Here is a 24,254-nt window from a genome sequence, read left to right as displayed (position 1 = left end):
ACGGTTGTAATATAGATGTACAATGGCACATCTATGTGTATTGGGTCCCTGACTTTACTGTGACATTTTTTGTGACTCTTTATTGTGATTCTGTGCCCTTGAACCCTGGTACACTTGCCATTTTCCTCTGCCTGTGCTTCTTTTATCTTCCCTGTCTCCTTACAGAATGGAGAAACTCTCAGTTTTTCCCTGCCCATTGTGTGGGGTCAAGTTAAGAGGTATTTCACCTCATGAAATGAATAGCTATTAAAAATTTAACAATTTAAAAAGAAATTACCCTGATGAGTCATGTGTGTCCCATGGAAAGAATTCCCTTGGATATAAATTGGTAGTCTAGAATGCTGAATGTACAGCTTGAAACTGGAAATGCTTTGCATGTGCTACTGTGTGATACTGGATATATTTGGACAAGAAGTTCTAGGAGGTGAGAAGTTACAGGGGAAGAGTTTGAGTTTTCTAAAAGAATGACAATGGGGGCTCTTTCAGTTTCAAGTTTTCTGTGTCTCTCAACCATCCTTACTGAGTTATTCGGCATTTTCCATGCTTTATATAATCTGTGATCGATGTCAAGTAACTCTACTACTTTCGTAGTAGAGAACAACAAATAAGTAGTGCTTTATTTGAAAAAATGCTACTTTTCAACAAGTTGACTGAGATGCTTATGTTAATTTTATTAATAGTTATGTCTCCAACTTGTGATAACTTTAATCTGAAGAATGCTATATAGAGATGAACTGTAAAATTGATACTTGTATTGAACAAATTTTTAATAGTTTCCAGGATAATTATGAATTTTAGTTATCAGGGGTATTTTTTGTGGGGGTTTTTTTGGTCACCACTGAGGGCCAAATTTCTGAAGTCAAAGATGAAGTGCTTGTATTAGGGAAAATATTCTCACTAGGATTTGGGTGCTTCTGAGTTTGAGTTTACACTGGTCTTGTTACCATCATTCTTTTGAAAAAAAACTATGTAAATGTCTGGGACGTGCTCCAAAGCTCATCCAAGTAGGCAGAAAGTCCCTTTAGCTCCACATTGCTAATACTCTCTCAGAACCTGAAGCCAGTTGTACAACCTGATGTTCACCTCATGTTGCCTTATTATGTGAAAACTAAAGGGAAATAAAGGATTTCACAGCATGTTTTAGTTTAGAGTCTTGGTTTAGATACCTCAGTCTACATTCATACAGATTAAGATTTGTACATTAAAACCAAGATTTACGAAAATATTTATGTGTTTAGTACGGTTATAATTTACTTGTTACTAGACTCTAATTTACAGCTCGTAATTATTTTTTAATACCTAAAAGTGAGTAAACCAAACCAGACAACAAACAGTATATGGCATTCCAGTCACATTAGTTGTTTACAACCTAATGTTAGCTTTGCTTTTAAACATTCACAACCCATGACACTAGGAATCGTTAATACTTGGCTGCTGAGCTGCAAGCAGCTGCAGTCTGGAAAGCTTAGCTGGGAAGGGAGTCATATATGCCTGTCATATTGTTATGGACTTTGCCTGGTCCTTGCTCTTGGCGGCTGTTGGAGGCAGGATATTGCCTTGCATAGACCCTTGTCTGACATACTGTGGTCCCTCCTTTGCATATTACAAACTAACAGGTTTATAAGCATCTCACTCAGAATTTTTCTGGCTTTGTTCTGTTTTATTCCCATATTCAGTAGCTGTACACTTTGTATTTTTCACTCCTGTGGCTGTTAAGACATAGGAAGATGATGGAATGAGAAAAATACAGTGCACACATAGGAATGTGTGTAAAGAGGATATCAGTGATGGCTAGGGAGGAGGGAAACCAGATAAGGAATATATGCACAAACGTACTTTCTTCAGGGCATCTCCTATACATGAGACCTTGTCATAGGCTTTGTTGTTAGGTGCTTTTATTGTTGACCAGACTCGTTATATCCATACAACAGGCTTCAAATGTTGGGTGCTCCTCAGATCACTATTTCTCCAGCAATTGTCTCCTTGCTGTTGCTCTGCTGATCCCAAGTGTTGATGTTTATTCAGGTTTCCTGTAGCACCCACAATTTATTTTTTGCTTTTAGAAGGAAAAGTTTCCACAAATTGTTTTTAAAATGAACTATCATGGAAGTTTATCTTGGGCGTGAAGAATAGTTAAGTCAAGATCCTGGAGATGCTTAAATTTTTTGAAATTACTCTAGGAAATAATATATCATTTCAGCTTATCTGTAGAATGGAAATTTCTTAGCTCTGCTTCGAGATGTATAAACATTATCTCATAATACTGTTACTGAAACTAAAAAACAGTATTCTATTTTAATCACATTGTTTTGACCAATAACATGTATGTCTGAGGCATTTTCTTTGCGAAGAAAAAGCTGAAGATATCACTACTTCAGTTTTATGGGGTGCAATGGATATTACTTGCTCTGTTGTTTAGGGGTGTATGTGCAGGATAGTTGATTTGCTGTGTTGGATGCTGACAGAAGCCTTAACATATTTTCTGAAACATACAGTATTGTGATTTCCCTTCCAGTTACTTAAAATGGAGGGATTTCAATGTTTTTAGCAGACTTGCTGCCTGCTGCTGTGTAGGTTAATATTTCAGCTGTCCTTCATAACCATTGTAGTTTCAGACATTGAAGAATGTCTAGAATTGTGCAGCCAGCAGCGCAAAGAGCTTTTGAGTAGATCTTTGGGAGGTTGGTCAGGTCCTTCAGCTGCTTAAGACACACTTGCTATTCATTGCTCATAAACTTAATGTTGTATATAAAAAAAAAAAAGAAAAGAAAAAGAAGAAAGTTTTCTTCTTTTTATTTAGGTGTAAACCTGGAAAATGAGAGCTGGGGGGAAAATTGAACCTGTTTTTTCTGAAGAGTGTTGCAGTGCAGGGGGAATGTATGTTGAACAGTTGCTTATCTTGGGAACTGTTTCCTCATCTCGTGTTGCTGTTGCTTTCTGGACTCTGAGGTTTTTATATTAGTGGTCTTGTAATTCTGTGGTGCAGGATGGGAGTCGGCAGAAGAGCATGGGTTACTGTCCTGTACTTAGCCTGTGAATCACAAAATTACTCCCAAAGTGTACTTTCCTCTGGGAAGCATAAACAAGGCAGTGGTTTCTGCAGCCTCGGTTCTTTCCAGTGCTTTCATTCTCAAGAGTAGTGAAGTCATTTAGGATTGAAGAAGAATTTTGTTATTGGATAACAGAGTTAGTGTAAGTATTTAATGGGTCCCTGAGGCTTTCTTCAGGGTTTTTTAAAAATTTTCCAGTACCAGAAGTGCTATTTATGGAGATACAAAGCTTGCATAAGACAGGAAGCATGGTTAATCTCCTTACCCGTTCATTTCCCTCTGCATGTGAAGTGAGACCGGGTAACAGTGTGGGCTCTGTGAAAGAGGCTTTTTTTAGGAAAGAGAAGAAAGGCAGAGTTTCATGATGTTCTTGATTTCTTTGAGGGCTATACCACAGAAAATACAGATAAGAGAACTTATGTTTATTTTATCTTCAAATTGTTGTGTCACACCAGCAGTTTCAGAATTTTCACTAATCACCTTGCAAGGTACATATAGGGCTGGCGTGTTAGGCAGCAAGCATACAATGACCTTATATTTGCTTTTCCCAAGAGGACTGTTGGGTGTCTCTTAACAGCCTATAAAAAGAAACTGCAAAAAAAGAAACTTATTTAGCATGCTTTTTAGAACATAAATAGTTACACAATAGGCATGTCCTTTTGATGTAGGACTCTGCACTTTTGACAAGAGTTGCTGTTAACATAGTTGTAATGTATTTTGTTGTCATCTTCCCTTCTCCACAGCCTGCAGCTGCATATGCTGGAGGCTCCTGATGGGCCATGCCATTTACCTTTTTGTTCTCAGAGGGATTTTAAGACATTGTATCTTGAAGGCTGTTAAACTTGGGGGCTTCAAAAGGTGGCTTTCTGGATAGGTGAGATACAGACTTTTTACTGTTATCTGTAGGAAACTGATATAATTACCTTTAATTACACTGTGTTTCTGTAGTGTCTGCAGGGATGGTCTTGTCCTTGCAGCCTCCCATATCTGTCATCTTCTGCTCTTAGTACCTACTGCACAAAATACTAATTAATCCTGGTGACTTGTTTTAAAATTAAGCCTATCTTAAACACTGGTGGAAATTTAGCATTAATTGGAATTAATAAACATGCCTTGGCAGGCATGTGGTTCCATGAACAATTCTAAAGCAATGCTCTGTAAGATGCTACCAAAAGAGGTGGTCCCACTCAGCCTTCTGATTTTGCCATGTCTCTTATGGATGGCAGAGCTGCCATCAAGGAGCTGCTGTTGCATGAAGACCCCTTCCAGAAGCAGCCACAGTTTTAAGTGACATGGGGGCACACACCTAAAGAGATGCTTAATGGTACTGACTTTTTGGTGGTGCTGCTAATCACCTCTTGCTTGTATTCTGAGAAATGCCAGCTGTCTTGCCACCTTGCAGCAGCAGTCCTGGTCAGCTCTCCTGTGCTTCGTACCACATGGTAGTAGGGAGTAGGGTGTGTGATATTTTAAGGAGAACAGTCAGCATTGTGAGATATGTTAGTTTGCTGGACTGAAGAAAACCTGGGTTGATAAGAAGGTAGATATGCCCCTTCAGGGAAGGTTGCTGGTGTTTCAGGCCCACAGATGAAGTTGTCTGCCTTCTATCTGCCGCTGTGATTCAAGACTTTTGCTTGTTTGTTTCTGGCATGTACTGTGCTACACTGGATTGTTGGTTTTGCTGGTGGGATGGCGCTGCATGTTTAAAGGGGAAAGGTAAGAATGATACCTGCAGGAACGTGCTTTTGGAGAGAGGCACTTTCCCCCCCCTCTGTCTGAGGGAAAGCATTACATAGCTAACTAAGGGAATTCTGACAGTAAGAGAAGAAATGCTGTGGATCCTGTGTGGGTGCACTGGGTAACTGTCTGCTTGCACTGTATATGAACTGTTAGTGCATGTTCCGCAGTTTCTGCTGCATGCCCCTGGGCATTGGGCTCCCTGCCGCCTCCAGCAAATGAAGCTTTTTCCCCTCGTCCTTGGGGCACTGGACAGGATAAGAGGCTGCGTGGATATTACTGACGGCATTTGATTCCCCGTGGTGCCAGACTTTGAACTCTCGTGCCCTCAGCACTAATCCCATTTCCAGACTGGGTTTGGAAGGGATTTCTCCCCACCCCACCCTGATCCTGCCAATCTGATTACGGGGAGGTGAGTTGTAAGTGTGGGTTTGTGGTAGATTTTTTTTCCTGTCCTACTCTGTAGTCTGGGCAAGGAGTGTTTCCTAGGATTGTCTGAAATCTAAGCATGTATGTTAGCTATGCTCTAAGTCTCTCATGCTATTCCTCTTGATCTGTGTGAGAGAAAATCCCAAGGAGAGCAGCAGAACTGCTTAGGAATTTGGGGTGGAGGGAGAGAATTGTCCTTATGTTGGAAAACCATTGTAATGTAAATGAGCCATAAATCAGCTCTCTGGATGTCTTAATGGACTGAGTATTATCCTGTCAGACAGCAGCCTCTGGCACAGAAAACTTGTCCTGTATCGCACTTAATATATACTGCTCATAACTCCAGGTTTCTACCACTGTTTTTCTGGAGTGGCTGTTTTTATTCCTGTAGGCATAAATTTAACATCTAGCTAATCACAGGTAAACTTAGTTTAAATTATCTTTTTAACATAAAAGTGCATTTCTATCAGCCACTGGATTTTTCCTTTCAGTAATGCTTCTATAAATACATGGCTTCAAGGTGTTAATCACCATATTAACCATGTTAAGCCATATGATTTTATGCGTATGAGTAATTACGCTGGTGAGTTTAACAGAACCATGAAAGTTGCTTGTAGGAACAGAGCTGTAGCAAGGGGTGGTGGGAGCAGGTCCAAGGCACTGCTGCTGCAGGGTGAAATGCCAGGGTACCAGAGAGGAGGGGAGGCCAGCAGCTCCCCACCCATCTACTGTAGCAGGGGTAGGACCCAGCAAGCCAGGAAGCTTTCCTTCCCAGCCCAGAAGGGAATGGGCAAGGGTGGACAGCGGCAGATGGCCAGACAGGGTGTCACAGAGCACCTGCCTTATCTGGCTGGGTTTGCTAGAGGGCCATTGTCCTTGAACACAACAGAGGACTGAAGAAAGCTGGCCTGCTTCTCCCTGTCGCCCTCCAGCCCCACATCTGTGTGTGTGTGTGGGTGGCCTTTAACATCCTGGCTGTGTTGCAGCCTGTGTGCATGCAGTTGCTGCCAGGAGCAAAGCCACTTGGTGCTAAGCAGAGGAGCTGCCTTATGAGATCAAGTTCAAGAGCACTGTGACTTTCTGGTTTCCTCATCTTATTGTTCTAGTTCAGCATCTGCCTGAAGTGTGGTGGGACCTTCTGAGCTCACAAAGTCCAGAGAACGTGGAGATGGAGCAGAACCTCATGTGTCCTCCTGTCGCTCCTTCTTCCATCGTGCTGATGGAGGGCAAGATTTACTTTTTTGCCTTTGTTTTTCCCCTGCAGTAGTTGCTTGTTCCCCTTCCAGCCGTACACATTTTGATTACACGTTAAAAGTTTCAGCGAAAGAGTAAATGAAAAAAATCCAAACTATTTTTCAGTCAAAAGTAAAAGCATAAATAATATAATATTTGATTGAGAAAACACAGAGAAATTTTAAGATGTAGTAATTTACACTTGTAAGAGGCAAAGTTGTGTGGGTCCTCCATTATGTTAACACTACCCGGGTGTAATGGTACGGCTACTGAGAAATATCAGACCATGCCAAATAACGTTACCACAAGGTATATGCCTATGAGAAGCTGCATTGGTACATCTCCCATGTGGCTGTCCCATGCAGACAAGTCCTACCCTGTCTTGTCATCTTTATAGTTATGGTTAATGATCTTTTGACCATAGTATTAAAAAGGTGGTGCCACATTACTTTGTAGAGAAGCATTGATGCAAACACCTCTGGGTGGAGGAGGATTATCACTGTCACTTATGAAATATCCGTTGTATGAGACTGTATCAGTCATTATTCCAAGCACTGAAGCTACAGATTCCTCTTTTCCCCACCCATTATCAGCATTGCTGGGTGTTTCTTAAACTTTAATCCATGTAACAGGATCTTCAGTACACTTGAGCATTTCCTTTTCTGTGCTGAGTATTGGTTAATGGGAACTCTTCAGGAGGCCCATTAAACTGCTCAATATGCAGAATAGGTTACAAGTTGTTTGGGGATGGTGAATGCAAACTTAAAACTGAGACACATGGTTGAGATTTGTTTTTAATACTTGCTCTGAAATACTTTAACAAGAACTTTTCCCACTTGTGTCACTGTGGTTCTTGCTGTAAATATGTTTCTAAGTGGATTTGCAACCTGTTTGTAAGTATGTACACAGCATCTTTTATGCTATGAGCTCCAGTTGTGATTAACAGAATCCCTGAGAAATATATGGTGACATTTGGATAATTCTGGCATCATTATGAAAGTTAGCATTTAAAACCATTAGTTTGGCTTCCTTTTTAGTTCTTTTATTATTATTATTATTCTGTTCCCCTATTCTGGTCTTCTCTATTAATAATAAGAAAAGTTGTATGAGGGGTTTTTTTCATCTCTTTCTTTTTTAAACTGCGTTTGTTTACAGCTGTATTAAATCTGTAGTTTCATGCCATACGGAATGGTGCAATGATAAAGAGAGCCTTGACATTTAAATGTTAATTTTCAAAGCAACTTTTTAAACAAAAGCAAAAGCTAATGCAAAGACAGGTGCTTTAAATCTCAGTCCATTGTGTCCCACCTCTAAGCTATCCCTTTTAGTGGTCATTTAAATAAAGAAGTAATTGAATTTTTTTACTTCATTTGATCACTGACTTCTTGACTGTGGTTACTTTTGGATTTTCCTGATCTTGCCGGTCATCAGTCAGACAGGTGACTTCACTTACTGCACTGAGTCAACTGATTCAACCTTAAGATCCTCATTATGAAGAAAAGAACAATTTCTTCTCTTCCCTGCTGCTGTTGGAGAAGCAGAGTCGCTCTTTCCTTGCTTTTTGCGACAGGGGAAGCTGCCTGTCTCCCAGCCCTCACAGCACAAACCTTCATGAAAATTTTGCATCATCTAGGCACCTTTTCTGGACAAGTGGGAAGAAGCTGCCACAAATATTTCAGTGCTTCTGTCCAGAGTTCTGTTGGGCATGGTATGGGCTGTGTCTGGTTTGGTTTTCTGCCTTCCTCTTTTTGCTGATCCCAGCCTAACATTACAGAGAACAAGCAAGGCTGTAGCTTGACAAGCCCTTCGGTCTGGGTATAGGACCTTTGAACTGGCACTGCTATCTGGAGGAGCAGTATATCTTCTCCTTTGGTGTTCTCCTTTGTGTTGATAGAAATGGTAGCACAGCCAAGTGGGATCTAATGGGGAGTGGTCAGATTTTGAAAAATTAATTTAGTTGTTGGCACTTCTGCTAGGTTATCTTTAATGTAGGTAATTTTCCAGATCTGGTCCCTAGGGAGCTGTAACAAACACTTGTATGCAAGAATGGGAACAACTCCTGGGGACAGGATCAATGGTGAGCAGAGAGGGAGGTGCCTTCTTTTGCTGAGACAGTGGATTAAAACTCTTTTGAGCTACAAGCTTTGAGCTGACTCTCCTTTTCCTCAAACAGTACCATGCTCCTCCTGAATCCTAGGGGTTTGCTGTGCTTTTTGCCCTGTTACTTCTTCACTCGCCATGTTTTATCTCTGCCGGGGCCACTTGGGGATGCTAAAGAATTGAGGGGTAAGGCGGGGGGTACATGCAAGTGAGTACATGCAGAGATCCTTCAAGATTATGCCCTGAGGTGTACAGGCTGTATGAGTTTGTGGTGTGGGTACCTGCTGAGAAGAAAAAAGAAAAAATTAAAAAAAGAAAGAAAGGCTGTATCCCTGTGACTGTGTTCTCCACAGCCCTTCATGGGCCCTGCCACAATGAATTTTCATCGTTGCTTTTTGTACCTGTTTACATCTTTGGCAAAAACAACATGCCTAACGTAGCTATTTTTAGCTGCTTTTCACCTTATCTGGAAGTATTTATTGAAATAATTTCATGTGGTGCCCTTAGTACTTCTCATGTAAGAAATAATAAAATACCATTCCCTGAGGTTTTTTCCTGGAGGTGGATTCCAGCTACATTACTGCTGCACTACTTATGGCACAGCTCCCATAGATTTTGCTTTAACTGACTGTTGATTTTCATCTACTGTTTTATTGCTTCATTGTAAATGTTTATTGCCATTTGTCTCAGAGTGCTAAATTTCCTTCCAGCTCTTTTCAGTTAGTTTAATCAGTACTAAAACTGGCTCTGTATTATCAGGAAAGTTTGGTACTTACCTCACCTGAGAGAGTGTGCTGCGATGACTGTATGGAGCGGTACACATCCCCCACAGCTTTCTATGCACCCTGTCGTCATCTTTTGGGTGATTCTCAATTCTTGCACTTTGCTTCCCTATGATAATCAATTACTAATTTAAAAGGGCCTTCCCCTTTTGTTTCATGGACATTGAGTTTCTTGAAGAATGTGCAACTGGGGCAGGGAGGGAGGAGTTTATCAAAGTTTTGGGGAGGACTTGAGATGTGTTTCAGCCAGCCTGATTACCATGTGCTTATTGTCCTTGTGACTCTCCTATGCAGAATTTGTGTGGCTTCCTTGTAACATCCTCCTTTGCTGTGTAACTGCACTTCCCTTTTTCTTACAGTTCCAGCCAGTGGATGTCAAGGGGAATGGTGGCTCTGGTAGCTGGCACTGAGCATGGAAGAGCAGCTGGAGCCCAGCACCAGCTGGAGCTGATGGGGGCAAGGCCATTTCTCCCTGGTGAGGGCTTCAGTGCAGGGAGAGTGTTTTGCTGAGCCACTTTGGAAAGAATTTGTTGCATGTGTAGGAGTGGCTTGGGGTGATAAATGAACACCACAGTAGGAGAAAGTATCTGGCATTGTTAGCAGAGGAGAAAAGGAGGAGCCTGATGGGAGTGTGATAAGTCAGGTTGGTATTTGTGACAAGATAGGTCTGTGGTGCGGATCTAATTGAGCAAGCCTGTTAAGTGAATTCAGGGATAGTTAAAAGAGTTGTCCAAAGGGGGGGGGGTTCTTCATTTTGCCCTCTGCCTAAAGCCGTTCTTTGAGATCCTGCAGTAAGTTATAAGAGGTTATAAGAGAAAGAATTAAATAGATGTGTAAATTGTACAAAACACTTTTCCAGGATCCTTTCCCTATGGAGAAGATTTTATTAAATTGTTGTCATGGTAACGGAGTGCTGAATAACCTGTTTTGTTAACTAAACAGAAAAGATGGGGATACTTTTTGCCTTTGAAAATAGAAAGTTCATTAAGCTGCATGGGAACATTGTGGTTTTAAATTATAGAACATAAAAACCTTCTAACATCTCAGAACACTCTCAAGTTTTACCGTGGGAAATCATAATTATTTTTTCTACCCCCTTAAATAAATATAAGAGAGCTTAAGTGGGTTATTTAAAATTTCCTGGTATCAGTTGGAAGGCTGAGGTGAAAATTAACATATTTTCATTTAACCTAAGAACTTTTTTCTATCAGAAGGTACAATGTCTTTAAAATTCCAGAACAGGTTTACTACACATATTTCCCTTCACAGTACAGATGATGAAACAGAGGTAGACTGACTTGGTTTTGTAAGCTAATGGCACTATAAGGAAGAAAACTGGCATAACCTGATTGTCAGTGCAACATGTTACTCTCTGGAGCAATGCACCTTCCTTGAGTATTGCTGCTAACTGACCATGTGTGAAACCTGGTGCTGGTATTTGTTGACAGTTACTAACAAGAGTCCCAATAAAAACGGAAATTTCCGGTTTTGGCCTGTGCTACTAACACCAGAGCTTTCTGTAGTTGCAGTTTGTCATTTGCAATGGCCAGAGTATGGACGCTTTTTAAGTGTCTGCAACCCCCATATTGCAACGATGCTGTTGTCCTTTAACTGTTTCAGACTTACTTATTTGGTAGGTTTTTTTCCCCTCTGTAGTTAGTTGTTTAAATCTCTCATAAAAAAAATGTGTTCCATCCCTTATTTTTGCCTTAATAGTCTGTATTAATAGCAAACATACAGCTTTGTGGCTTGCTCATTTCCAAAACAGGGTGCATACCAGCCTGAAATGGCTGGTCTTTCATGGAGTGTGCTTTCTTGCAGGGTGGATGGTATTTAGTTTTAGGAAGATTTCTCACTGAGGATGAACGGTTTTGTATTCATTTCTGTTGTGAAGTGAAAGTAGCCACACTGAGGAAGTACAAAGCGAAGTGTTACAGTCTGGCAAGCAGTCTGACTTTCTTTGGCTTTGCAACCAGTAATGATTTATTTTGTTTGAGGTTGCTTATTTGTCAGGTTACATCAGATGGGATGAAAGCACAGCCATGCCAGGAGCTGGCTGAGTCGTGCTGGCACCAGGCTGGTTGAAGGGGAGATGGATGATCTGTGCAGAATGGAATAGAATAGCTGGCTAGAATCAGACCAATGGGTGCCTAACGAGGATATTTACTGCAAGGTTTCTGTATGTAGGGGTTTTTTTAATGCCATTAATTTGATTGATTTAGCTGTTGTGGATGCGTGGAGAAGGGGATGTAGGGTACACAGAAATTAGTGTGTATTCCATTGAGTGCTGAGATTTAAATTAAAATTAAAATTTTTAATTCTGAATGAAATAATTGGGATATATATCATTTTGTATACAAAATGGGAACAAAACAGATTGCGGTGTTGGAAGTTTTTCAAAGTTCTCTTTTACAAGTTCTGTTAATTTTATTGCATATATGCATAAATAGATTAAAAACAAAACATGTTTGCAGAATATGATCTGTTTGTGCTGTGCAGGATGTTAAGCTGATTGTATGCCAGATACCAGTGCACATTTTAGAGGATGCACGTTGTGGAAAATTTTCCAAAAGGAAAACTGTCAGCTTCAAGATAAAATGAAGATTTCTTCTCCCTTCACCCTTCTTTTTTAATGTGTTTTTTTCTTTTTTTGAAAGGCCACTTTTTTTAGATGATTTTGTTACTGAAGAGAGACTTGTCCATGCTGTATGATTTTTATTAATCTAATAAATCATAAAAAATCAGGCTCTATTATCCTAGAAGTTTAGAGCATCATACAATATGGACCCAGTGCTCTTTGCCTGTAATTATTATATATCAAATGAGGTCCTATTCGGTTCTTTGTTAGGCATCTCTGTTGAATAAGTGCTAACCAAAACCAAATGCAATTTCTAGAATAAAGATGTCAAATTTCCATTTCTTTATTGTCTCAGTGTTAGAGTTGCATAGCTTTAGTGGTTGGTTGTAGTCTTCTAGTGAAAGTTGTGCAAATAAAATCACCCCCCCTTTCTCTGATAGTTTTGTTTTTATGCTAGCTATATACCTTGTTAGTGTAATAGGGAATTCAGGACAATTTATTCTAAAAATACAGATTTATTTGCCTGTTGTAGGCAGTCAGATAGACTTGGGTCTGGAAGATGAAGTAGACCATTTCTTGAAATCTTTCCTAGCGCTTTTCCTGTAAGTCAGTGTCCAAGCTATTAAGTAGTGGCAAATTAATTTGTGAGCATTGCTAACCTTGTACTTTTACCTCCCTACTCTGAGATTATGTCTGTTTCAGATCATTATTCTTTATTAAATGGTATGAGAATGGTCTTTATGTTGCAGAAAGTTTCTGCTCCCTGTTCCTTCTGTAGGGTAGGTGCACGAAGGACCTCTGCAGCCAGCTCATGGTGCCCATTGAGAACCAGCTTCTCTGATTCTTAGGGGACTTAGTGGAAAAGCCTCCATGTCACAGTAACAGGCTGAAAGCTTTTACTGGGAAACTCTGTATTTGAAGAGACTTAGAAAATGACTTACCAGTTGTTGTTCAGAAAACACTTTCAGGAGCTGTAAAAGGATGCCTCTATATAAATTCAGAATACATGTTTCGCCCGTTAGAACTAATTAGCCTGAAAAATGTTATCTGGCATCTAAATGAAATTACAGATGTGTAAGACACTTTCTTCAGAAACCAGAGTGGTTTTGAAGATAAGCTGTTTGCTGGGGGAAGGAGGAGAGAGACAGAAACAATTTTCCTAGTGAAACACAAAATATCCATTGACTCAGATACTGAAAAACTAATGTCTTCTGCAGTAACACCTTATCCATTCACTGGAAAACATGCCTATTGTTTTGTCTGAAAGGCTGATTTAATTGAAAAACCTGACACTGGTCAAACTGAGGGGTTTTATTTATTTATTTATTCTTTTAGCCTTCAGCTCCCTTTTGCTTTCATAACCATTAGGACAAGACTGCACTCAAATTCTTTCAAACCACTCAAATTCTTTCAAAGTAGTTGGAAAAGGAAGTAATTTGACAAATGGTGTTCTTAAATCATCAGATCATGTAGGTTGGAAAAGACCTTTGAGATTATCAAATCCAACATCCACTTTCATGGCAGCTGTTGCCATGAAGGGTGGGGAACACCTGAGAGCTGGGAGAAGGCTAGATGAGACCTTCAGCCTCCAACTACTTCAGGAGGTGGTGGGTTTGAAGTCTAAGTGGGGCTGGCAGGTTGTGTGGGTGCCCAGTCTGCCTTCTTGGGATGTGCAGGTCAGTCTGAGGGAAGGGTGAGTGGAGGCTGAAGGGAGTGCTTCATAGAGATGGAGTTTTGTTTAAGATGCAGTAAACCCTCCAGCTGTGCCCTTCCCAGCCCAGTCTCCACTGCATTGTACCAGTGCATGTTAATAATGAATTGCCTTGTGCGTATACAGGACTTTGTATTTGAGGGTGCACATAGCGTCAAAAAGCATAGTCAATTTAAGGCTGCTGTTACAGTTTTAAATGCTGTTGAAGGCTTGTTTTGGTTCCTTGGGATATTATACTCAAGGTTTTTCAAGAGTGAGTGAAATGGAGGGTTTTGGGTAATGTTGGCCAGGGTTTAGACACCTCTAAAAGCAGCATCTTCTGAGCAGAGATCATAATCCTAGACAGACTTGCAGTAACTCGTGAATCCTGTGATGAACATCATGGATACTAAGTCCTCATCTGGTCTCTTTCTAATGCCAGGGTTGCCACTTTGAGAGTTGGATGGTCATTGCCTTGAAAAGGAGCAGTGGGTAGGAGCAGGCTTGACACTATCTGAAAATCTGATGCTTGCCATGAGGATGGAATAGAAATTATGGTGTGCCCAGATCCTTGATCACTCTTACCTGTAAAGTGCCTGTGGCATTACCCATTTGCAGCAGCAGCTGTGTGCAGTGTGCTGGGGATGCTGTGGGTTATGTAGTGAGCTCTTGGTGGGCTGTAGTAGTCAGAATTGGGCAAGATTAAACACTACGGGGAGAAGCATCAGTCAGGTTGCAGTGAGTCAGTTCAGACGGCTGTTTCTGCTTTCCTCTTTTCTATCACTAATGGATGAGTTCTGTTCTAGCTCTTCATTCTTAAAGTTGCCTGGGGCAACTTTGAAAACTAGTTCAAATGAGTGTGTTTTAAGGAAAGTACTGGTGGAGCTGTTAGTATCATCACAAGAACTGCTGACTGCTAGATGGATTTTTTTCTTTCTATTCTTTTCTTTTTGCCCTCCAAAAAAAAAGGTTCTGTGTTTCCATTAACAGCTTTTTTTGTTGTTTTGAGATACTACATTTATACTACAGAGAGCTAGCTTAACAGAGTTTGTGATCAAAACAAATAGACTAGTAATCTGATGACAGAAGTCTCTGATGCAATGTAAGTAGAAGTGGGGCTGCCAGCAGGTCCTTGCCAGTTCTTGTCTACTGAAGCAGATGATTTGGGTGCCCTGTGATACACACGTGTACAGGAAGGTCATGGAGTCACTAGAGTAAAGAGTCAGGGATATGTTTCCTTTACAAGTCTGGAATCAAGTAGAACCAAGGTTTTGCCATTTCAGTGTAGAGGGCTGCTTTGCAAAGGTTGCTACCAGGGCTATATATAGACATTGTGTATGCAAAGTGACTGTCATGTTTTGTGGTTGCTAACAGCAGCCTTTGATCAGGACTGTGGCTTATTAGTCAAAAATAAGCTTCCTTTGCATATGCAAATTTTCCTTAGTCTAAATAAACAGTTTGTTATATAGGTGTATTCACTTACGTCTTTTATAAATCCCTGTAGATTGTTATCACATGTAGCAAGGACCTGATCTGTAAAGTTTCACAGACGCTGAATCTCTTTTTCTGTGCAGAGCATGAATTATTACTACCTGTTACAAATTGGTGGGTTTGAATGAATGGGGAACCATAACATCCTCACTGAGTTGGCTGCAGAATGTGAATCTCCTGCTCTCATATTTTGGGAGGCATTTAAGAAATACGTATACATACATGTGTGATAATCACAGGTTTTGTAAGACAGTCTTTTGAAATGTTTCACTAGAAAGTGTTGGTCACGTCATCTGATAGACTGAGTCTTCTTAGAGGTTTCAAGCTGGATATTCTAAACTTGGGAACTATTTTTAATGGTTTATTAAAAAAAAAGTGTGTATCCCAAAATTTATTTTATTTTATATTTATTTATTTAGTATATTACTATACTTCTCACATGCTCTGTGTATTTATTTATTCTGTTTAGCCTGAGAAATATATTGATACCATACAAATTTAAAATGTGGAAGGAAGAATGTCTGAAATTCCTGCATTATATTAATAACAATGTATTAAGCTTTCCCTTACCTAAACTACTGCTGTGAGATCATGTAACCTTTTCCCATTTGTGGTGACTCACTGATTGTCTGTATTTTCTATGCATAATTCTTCCTGTGCACATAATAAAGTTTGTAGCATCAACAAGATAAATATACTACTCCCTCCCTTAAGTACCTTGTAACTAAGAAGCTCATGTGCTAGAGGGAAGGACCATTATATAGATTAGTTTTTCATTTGGTGTGGTATGTGTCAGTGATTCTTAATAGAGGACTGTTTCAGTGACACTCACCCTCAGCCCATAAAGTCAGCCTTTGCTGTTGCTTAGCAAAATCACTGTGATCTTGTGTTAGGATTCCTGAAACATCTTTCTCACTTAAGATGTGCTTTAAGGAGTCTTCTAAAAACAAAATACTCTTGTTGCTATAGTGATAGGTTGGAAGATTTGTTGGCAGCTCCTTACGATTTCTCTCAGAAGAGCTGTAGCAGCTGGAAAATGTTCCTGCGCAAGCAGTTTGTGGCCACGTCGGTTACAATGTGGAGCCGCTGGTGACACTTGGAGTGCCAGGTGGTGTGGGCTGTGGAAGAACAGATGTGGAGCAGCATGGGTGGCCGCTGGGAGATAACCTTGGACAAAATGGAAAGAAATAACAAGTTTATATCAAAACAAATAGCTTTATAAAGCAGGAGCAGTTGACTGTGAAATTATGTTAGCTGTTGCATTATAGTACATTATGATCTGAGGTTTTATTTTATCCTAAGCATCATCTTGAAAACATGATTCAGTTTCTTATTTCTACATTTAGATGTATCCTGGTTTAAAACAAAACAACTTTTCAATGTTCAATGTTTCAGTGTTTCCCTGTTCCTTCTCCTCAGTAAACAACAGTAAAAACTTTATTACCTTTTTTGTAATTTTTGAGAAGATATCATTGAGATGATAATATGATTGAAGAATATGCTGTAGAATAATCTTAGTTACCAAGTTACTGATGCGAAGTGTGTGTACTTTACTGAGTTGTAAGAAACTCTGATATTTAATACGCTTTAAAAAAATAAAAGTTAGCAAGTGAGTTAACTCGCCTGTAGAGGTTGGCTACATCTTAATGTTGTGGGTTTTTTCTTTATGCATAGTTTGAAAAAGAAAAGGCAAGCCAAACAAAACTCCGAGACTGTCTCTGCCAATTCCCCTGGATCTCCTGTTTCCAAAACTCCTTCTGAGAAAGATGATGACAGTAAAGTTATTTTGGAGCAAATCAGTTCCTCTGAAGACAACTGTAAATTTGCTGGGGAAAAGGAAACTGCTGCAGACAAAGAAAAGAAAAAGAAAAAATACAACCAACTGAAAGACATCAGACGCACAGAACTTAAAAGATACTATAGTACCGGTGAGTTATGTTAATGCTATAGTATTTTAATTATGTTTGTTTTGATAGCTTGTTAATGTATTTTTCTCATATTCCGTAGGCCTTCCTTAAAAGGATAATTGACTTTGGATAACCTTCCCATAAATTAAACAAACAAAATTATGTAGTTGTGAATATCATCTGCTTTAAACTTTAACCTTGCAGTTCTCAAAAAATATGTGTTTCTTAGTTCTAAACCTCAGTGTTGTTATGGGCAACAGTCAAGTTTATTATTGCACTTTAATTATTTTTAAGATTTGTCTTCGATGTTTCATGACATTGCGGTTCAGGGTTTTTTTAGTGGGGTTGTTTGTTTCATAAATTGATGTATATGGTTTAAGACTTCAGTCTTATTTCATACTTATTTTGTCTGTTGAAGTGTGAACAAGTAAGTAAATTAACTACATATTTTTAAGCAAGATGTCAAAGGGCTTGAGTGCTGGAAAGCTTGCTTACCCCTCACTCCTGTGAACTGTATCAGTATCTCAATTAATCATAAATACCTTCTTTAGATTTATTCTTGCAAGTAATTCAGAAAAACAGTTCGTGCGTAACTATGTGTGAGGTGAGTCATATACACATCTGTTTGCAGTTCTGGATTGCAGCTTGTTAAATGCTCTTAAGTACTTTTAGATATGATTTACAAAATACTACTTCCAAGTTTTCTCTTGCTGTTTTGTAGGCATGAACTCTTAGATTAAGAGAATTCTGGTTCCATCTTGTAAGGAAACCTTTCTTAAAGACAAGGAAAGGAACAAAAAATTGTAGCTATTCTCAAAGCAGACTTCTTTCCTGCTCACACAGTGTGTGCATGAATGGCTGACCCTAAGGAGGAGTCCTTTTTAGGAGAAAGAAATTAATTCTCATTAAAAATGTTATGCAATGACTGGTGCATGCAGGCTAGCCCACACCTGAAGATTGTCTTTTATGAGGCAACAGAGGCCTTAAAAAAAGAAGGTAAATCTTGGGAGTAATGTATATTGGCAAGCTCAAGAATTTACAGTGTTTTATTGATCAGTCCATAATTTTTGATAGGTTTGAATCTGATGATAGAAATAATTTTGAAACGAAAAGAAAACTTGCTTCTCTTTGTCTGAAGTTCTGATCACACTGTTCATTAAATAAAATCTGTAGAAGTAAAACTGGAGAATTGTTAATGAATGAACCTATGAACTCTTTCCGTTTTGGTAGTATGCCAATTTAAAAAAACAGCCAAACCAAAATATAACCTTCTGTTGGATTCCTAGTAAAGTGCTTCTGCTAAAAGCTGTGATTTATTTTAGGTTTATATTAGAGAAATTTGGAGTTTTGTGAAGCAAGTGAATTTTGCTTCTCTAGTATTTCAGTAGTTTTGTGAAAAACACTGCAACAGTTGGCACTTGTGGTGGCAAGATGCAGGACAAGGGGGATGATGGCATCTTTCTCTCTCACTGAAACGCGCAGCAGGGCTGGCAAGGCAGAACATAAAGCTTTCCAGGTCATCTTTGGCTTGTGATCCAACAGTCAATACAAACTCAGGTTTTACTAGTGTTTGTTTCAGAAGTGTTCCCATGTTTCAGGTGGATTGGCATCGTTGTGGGGGTGACCTGAAATGCTACTGGCCATCATGCAGGTGTGCAAAGCTTCTGGGTTCTGCAGAAATACAGAATTTCTGTTAAATACAGTAATTTCGTGCTGCTGTTGAGCTGAATACAGACCCGACTGATAAAATCCATAGAGAGAGAAACCCTGTCGTTGTTTAAATGCCTGCTTTTAATTGTGTCTAAAGACTTTTACCCAACTGAAGCATCAAAATTGAGAGAGGTGGAAAACAGTTGATTGTGAAACAAGTTCAAGAGCTCTACATTCCCTACGCAGCTCTCAAAATGAAGTCATTTCAGTGGAATTGTTACTTGCCATAGTATGGCATAGTATGCCATAGTTGACATAGTAAAACATAGTATTTGTCTGCATGACACCTGTCTGTGTCCACTGCAGCTATAGCTGGCAGCGGTTGCCTGCTTAGCTCTTTGTTACTGCTGCTCTCTTGAAAGCTGCTGCCTTTGCTAACATCCTGAGCAGTTTCCGAGAGCTCTCCCTACAGCTGTAGCAGCCTGTAAGAGCTGGACTTGTTTAAATAGTTAGCCTTTACCTGCACATGACAGAGAGCAAAACCATCTGTCTAGCTGAGCCGAGTTCTGCCAGAGGTGTGCGTGCAGCATCTCCCTGCTGGAAGATGTGTTAGCTGCACTGGCGGGAAGGCACTGCCAAATCTCTAAAGATATGTTTCCTTATGAAACTGGCTGAGAAGGATTATTCAGGCATATACTCAGTATTTAACGTTATGGATGCATATACCTTAGGGTTTTTTTTCCTTGCGTGTGATCTTTTCCTCTCTGAATTGCCCCTTTATTGATGTTTCTGAGGTGCTCTGGCTGAAATAGTCTCTGTCTTACTTATGGTTGACCGTTTTTTTTAGGTGTGTTTGCACAACGGCTTGGGGGTTTTGTTTGATGGTTTTCCAGTTACCCAGCTTTGACTTAATGTCTAGAACTTTAAGAAAATCTGATAAAGGAATTACTAATTCTTTTTCTAAATACTTTCTGCACTTTGCCAAAATGCTTAGTTTTCCTAGATAAAAGGAAAATGTGTTAGCTGTAGAAAGTCTTGCATATTCTCATCTGTGTTGATACAATGATGCTTGTGTACTCTATTTTGTGGCTTAATTAAGGTCTTGTCACAAGATACTTCAAGCCTAGAAGGGTTGTGTCTGTCAGTCTTAACAGAATGAAGACCCCTGTCCTCTGAATATTTTACAGGACTATAAATCCTTCTTTATTTATTGTTCTAAGAGATCAGGGAAAGGAACGTCACATACCATTATGACTTGTTCCTTGCATGCCATGTCCCTTCATTAGAAGTTTGTCAGTGTGTTTGCCTTTATAAATTTGTAAATGCTGGCAGTGACATCCTTAGTCTTTCATTTTGAGTGTCATGTCTTTTAATAGATTTATGCAAGGGCTGATACTGGCAGAAGGATTTTGTTGCCTCAGTAAATGCCTCTTCTCCCATGGAAAGACTGTAACGCAGTTTCTGAAGGCTGCGGAGAACTGGAGGTGGTGGTGTTCCCAGACACGCTTTATAGAAAGGAGAGTGCTTAAAAGACTTTTCTTTCTTGCCGAAGATGGAAGCACAGCGATGGAGTGAGGCGCTCCTCACCTGGCATCCCGGTGCCGTGTTGCGGTAATGCCTGCCGCCGGCGGGTGGCGCCGCCGAGCCGAGGTGGAGGAGTTGTCACTCGGGCATCCTCTAGAAGGGGATCCTCCAGCATCCCCCTCCCCGGCCCAGGTTGTTCTCTACAGCATATCTGCTAGCACTGTGGTGGCACGGTGCCATTTGTATTATTATTAGAAATAACCTAATGGTGTGAGTTGTTGATCATTTCTCCTGGGGCACTGCTAAATGGCTGAACAGGTGCCACTGCCAGCAGGTTTCTCCAGTGTAGCCTCATATTTCCCTTTTCTGTTAGCACTTGTATTGTTCTTCTGTGGCTCTATAATTCTGAAATAATTTGTACCATTCAGTCTCCAAATCTCACCCTATAAGACATTGCTTTGCAGACACAGCCCTTGTTTTCTTGCCTTAAAACAACAGAGGTGCCAATACTGCTTGTTGTTCTTTCCTGAGGACCAACGGAGATAACACTACTTTCTCCTTGTTTTTGCCTCATCTCTTGGTTTACATGGTAATCTGCCTCTTTTAAAGTAATCTGCTTTCAGATTTCCACAGATATGTCTGTCTGGCATCGTGAAGTGCTTGCGTAGGCACCCTGGCTGCTATACCCAGTGGCCAGGGTGCTCTCTTGGAATATGCTGCTTCTTGGAATAATCTAGTTGATCTACCTCTGCAGCTCAACTGCTTGGTGCACACAGACTTTCTGCGAGAAGTCTGTTTTTGTTGGAAGATGTTGAATTTCTAAGCTTCGATTATTTGTTTCTCTCTCTCCCCCACCCCCCGCTTGTTTTGCTTTATTCTCCCATGTGTTATGGGTTCTAAAACACTTCCACAAACATGAGGCAAGTTGTAGGAACTCAGCAGAGGAAATGTAAAAGCCTGGAAGCACCAGTTTATTGGCTTTAGGACAGGATGCACGTCTCTGGGATAGACCTGTTAGGTGGTTTCCTACTCTCATAGGAGTCCAGGATTCCTGTTAGGAATTGCTAAACTGGGTGAAGATCACCATTTTTGTTTTGACACTGAAACAGGAAAAAATGTGACCTGATGAAAGCCGGCAGTGTAACAATGGTATAAATTGAGGTTGAGACAACACTCTGAATTTCATCCATATATTTATTCCATCATGATATAATGTGTCCTTCTGCCAGATGTGCAGAATATTCCTGGATTCCACCGATTTTGCTTGAAAACTCTAAATGGTCAGCATATATGAGTAATTGGTCTCCATTAAGGAATGCATGATAACAAAAAGTTTGGTTTAGGTGACTTGTCCCACATCACACAGTTACTGTTATTGGCAAAATAAAATCCATTTGACTAGCCTGTTGTTCTGCTCTCTAATCATAAAGCCATCCTTTCTCATTCACTGTATGCTGTTAAATTTCTGCAGCAAGCAAGTGGGAGGTGAGACTAACAAAACCTCCTCTTATTGTAGTTCTTATTTCTGTCCAAAACCAGCAGGAAGTCCTAAATGCCATGGGAGGGAAAATGGTATGTGCCTGTTTAATGCGTATATTGTACATTGAAGAGGAGGTGACGCAGTATCTCCCCAGCATCCAAGGGCAGAAATGGGATGCCTTTTTGACTTGTCCTCCCTGCCATCACTTGGACAGGGGGCAATACGGGAGTGGCATGGTATGTGTGCAGTTATCAAGCCTCTGAATGTTCTGGGTAGGCAGCCAAGAACAAATGTTAGTAAATAAAACAGAGAGGGCATAGCAATTTTCATCCCTCATAATGTGATGAGATTTGCCCCAGCTGCCACAGAACTAGCAGAGACAGCTCACATGATAGCAGCAATACTTACTTTGTTTCAGAGTTGAAAGTTGCTTGTGATACAGTGAAAATAAATAGAGAATTTATATTTAATAAAAAGGTGGGGCTTTTGCTGAAACCACTCTGCATAATATTTTCTAATTGTTAGATTAAGCCTATTTAGCAAATGACCTGAAGTGGACTTTTCGGTATATACTGAGTTGAAAATTGAAATTTCTTTCTGCTAATGAGTCCTGGTTTTGTCTTCTGTACTACCTGGTAAGGTTACTCAACAGTAGGATGCAGTTGAGGACTTAAGGTGCTAGTCATAAAAAGGTGAGTCCATTTAAAAAAAACATAAGGATATCCATATAAGTTCTCGCTGGTAACTAGTTAACTGTAATCGGCTCTGATCTCTGGGGGCTTGATTTGGTCAGCTTTATTTGTGTAGCAAGGTACACTGTATTCTAAGTTAATCTAAGTGATTTACAAACTGGGCTACTCAGTGTTGTGCTAAAATGCTTGATACACCAGTAAAGAGGAACAGGATCTGAATTTTCCCAAGTTCTGAGACCTTGCTTGTAACCTTTGTGTTTCAGGTTGGCTTCAGACAGCAAAAATGAGAGTGGGTAGAAGGTGGGGTGTAAAGGGAAATAATTTGTTTCTTGCAGAATCAAATTCTCAAAATTAAAGCAGCATAGGAAGAAGTTTATTCGGTTGTAATTGTCTGTGTAGAATAGCAAGGGGTTTGGAATAACTTAATAAGTGTAAACTGGATGTAGTGGGCAGTGGCTGGTTGAGAAGCTTCAGACAGTTGGTATATTGGTGTCAGTTGCTGAAACCCGTGTGGAAAGAATGAGGTGGATGAATGACTGAAAGGCAGCTGGTTTCAGATCGTTATTTTGGAATAAGAACAAATGATCTGGAATCCCAGTGGATCAGTGTTAAGGCCACCAGGTTATATTCAAGCTGGGTTGTTAATTGGTGTTCACTGGAAACTGTGTGTGTGCAGAAGGGATGCCTTGTCTGCAGGCAGGAGAACTTGATCTGTGCAGTAAGTACCAGAAATAATGCCGTTAGCACTTAACTTCGAAAAATTTGTGTGGAAATGTCTTAATGCTGCTTGAGCTCCCCGTGTGTGGAATCCTTTTTTAATTCTCATCTAGATAGTTAAGCTTCTGTTTGTTGTAAAACTAAGTGAAAGATACAAATGAACAAAACTTGGTGTTTTGTGTGTAGTCCATGGTATTGCCTATCAACACATTACAAATTGCCTCAAAACCTATATTTAAGACAGAAGACTGAGCTGTTTTTAATTCTGGTGTTAGACTGAAGTGAAGCTATATGGAGATACAAAACCAGATTGTAAACTTGGCCATTAATAGTCAGTACAATAATGTATGATTCAAGTGGGAAGCGAGGGAGTTGAAATGGGAAAGGACAGAACATGAAAACTGTGTCCAGTAACATAAACATAAAGAGATTTCTTAACTGTTTTCAGGACAAAAGAGAAATTAACAGTAATTTTAGCTCATTAATGTGATGCTAGATGCTGAATGTGCATTAATTTTATAGTGTGCTTCTAGTCAGCAGGGAGGAGGAAGGGATGTGGTAGGCGAATCGATGTATTTGTGTCCTCTGATGTGATTTTCTGTACTGAAACAGCTAGAAATGAAGGTGAACGTTAGCTTAATAGATGAAATCTCTTATTTAATTGGCAGAGCTGCTTTTCATGTGGAAGTTCCAAGAGTTTACGGATGAACCTTCTTTATCACTAATGTGGCTTTTCTTCAGCAAGCCTTTAAAAAGGGTTAATACAAGATTTTTATATTCCTTTAATTTTCAAATAGTCAATCAAGGCTAATTGCATTTGTAAGAATTATGTTGCAGATGTTAAGTAATAGTACCTTGTGAGGCCCTTGAATTTATATTCTAGAACATCAAGGGTTTTAAATTTGGGTGGTATCTCCCTCCAGTAGGGTAACTGAACAAGTGTATTTTGGTCTGAAGGGATCAGTTGCTTGCTGTGTGTGATTTAATGCTTTTATAGGTAGGAGGGAAAAATTGCCCATCACATTTGTACAAAGTTGTAAGAATTATATGCAGTGTAATTTACCGATGCTGAGTTATGTGAGTTGGTTGGTAATTTGAGCACAGACCAAGTACATGTTTTAAACGTAGGTTGTAGAACACAGATTTCCAGGATGAAGGGCCCGTTAAGTCTGAAAAATTAATTGGGGTACTTGA

General features: G+C 39.9%; 1 protein-coding gene and 1 long non-coding RNA gene across 13 annotated transcripts in view; both read left to right on the top strand.

Moving 5' to 3' along the window:
• NCOA7 (nuclear receptor coactivator 7) overlaps positions 1–24,254 on the top strand; it is a 100,511-nt gene that overhangs the window by 29,791 nt on the left and 46,466 nt on the right. For 11 of the 12 annotated variants that reach the window (XM_080389931.1, XM_080389930.1, XM_080389923.1 and 8 more), the window contains one exon: positions 16,765–17,018. The exons of the other annotated variant lie outside the window; for it this stretch is intronic. In XM_080389931.1, the coding sequence (XP_080246057.1) occupies positions 16,765–17,018 (254 nt within the window). The remainder of the gene's footprint in view (positions 1–16,764; positions 17,019–24,254) is intronic. 12 annotated transcript variants of the gene reach the window in all.
• LOC308064848 lies at positions 5–7,721 on the top strand. Its single transcript, XR_013928568.1, has 2 exons — positions 5–5,199; positions 6,323–7,721. It is a non-coding gene; the product is annotated as an uncharacterized lncRNA (long non-coding RNA).

Source organism: Falco punctatus (assembly GCF_963210335.1).
Source record: "Falco punctatus genome assembly, chromosome: 5".
NCBI classification, from domain to species: Eukaryota; Metazoa; Chordata; class Aves; order Falconiformes; family Falconidae; genus Falco; species Falco punctatus.
Note: the sequence above shows the minus strand (reverse complement) of the source record. Positions and strands in the feature narration are given on the sequence as shown.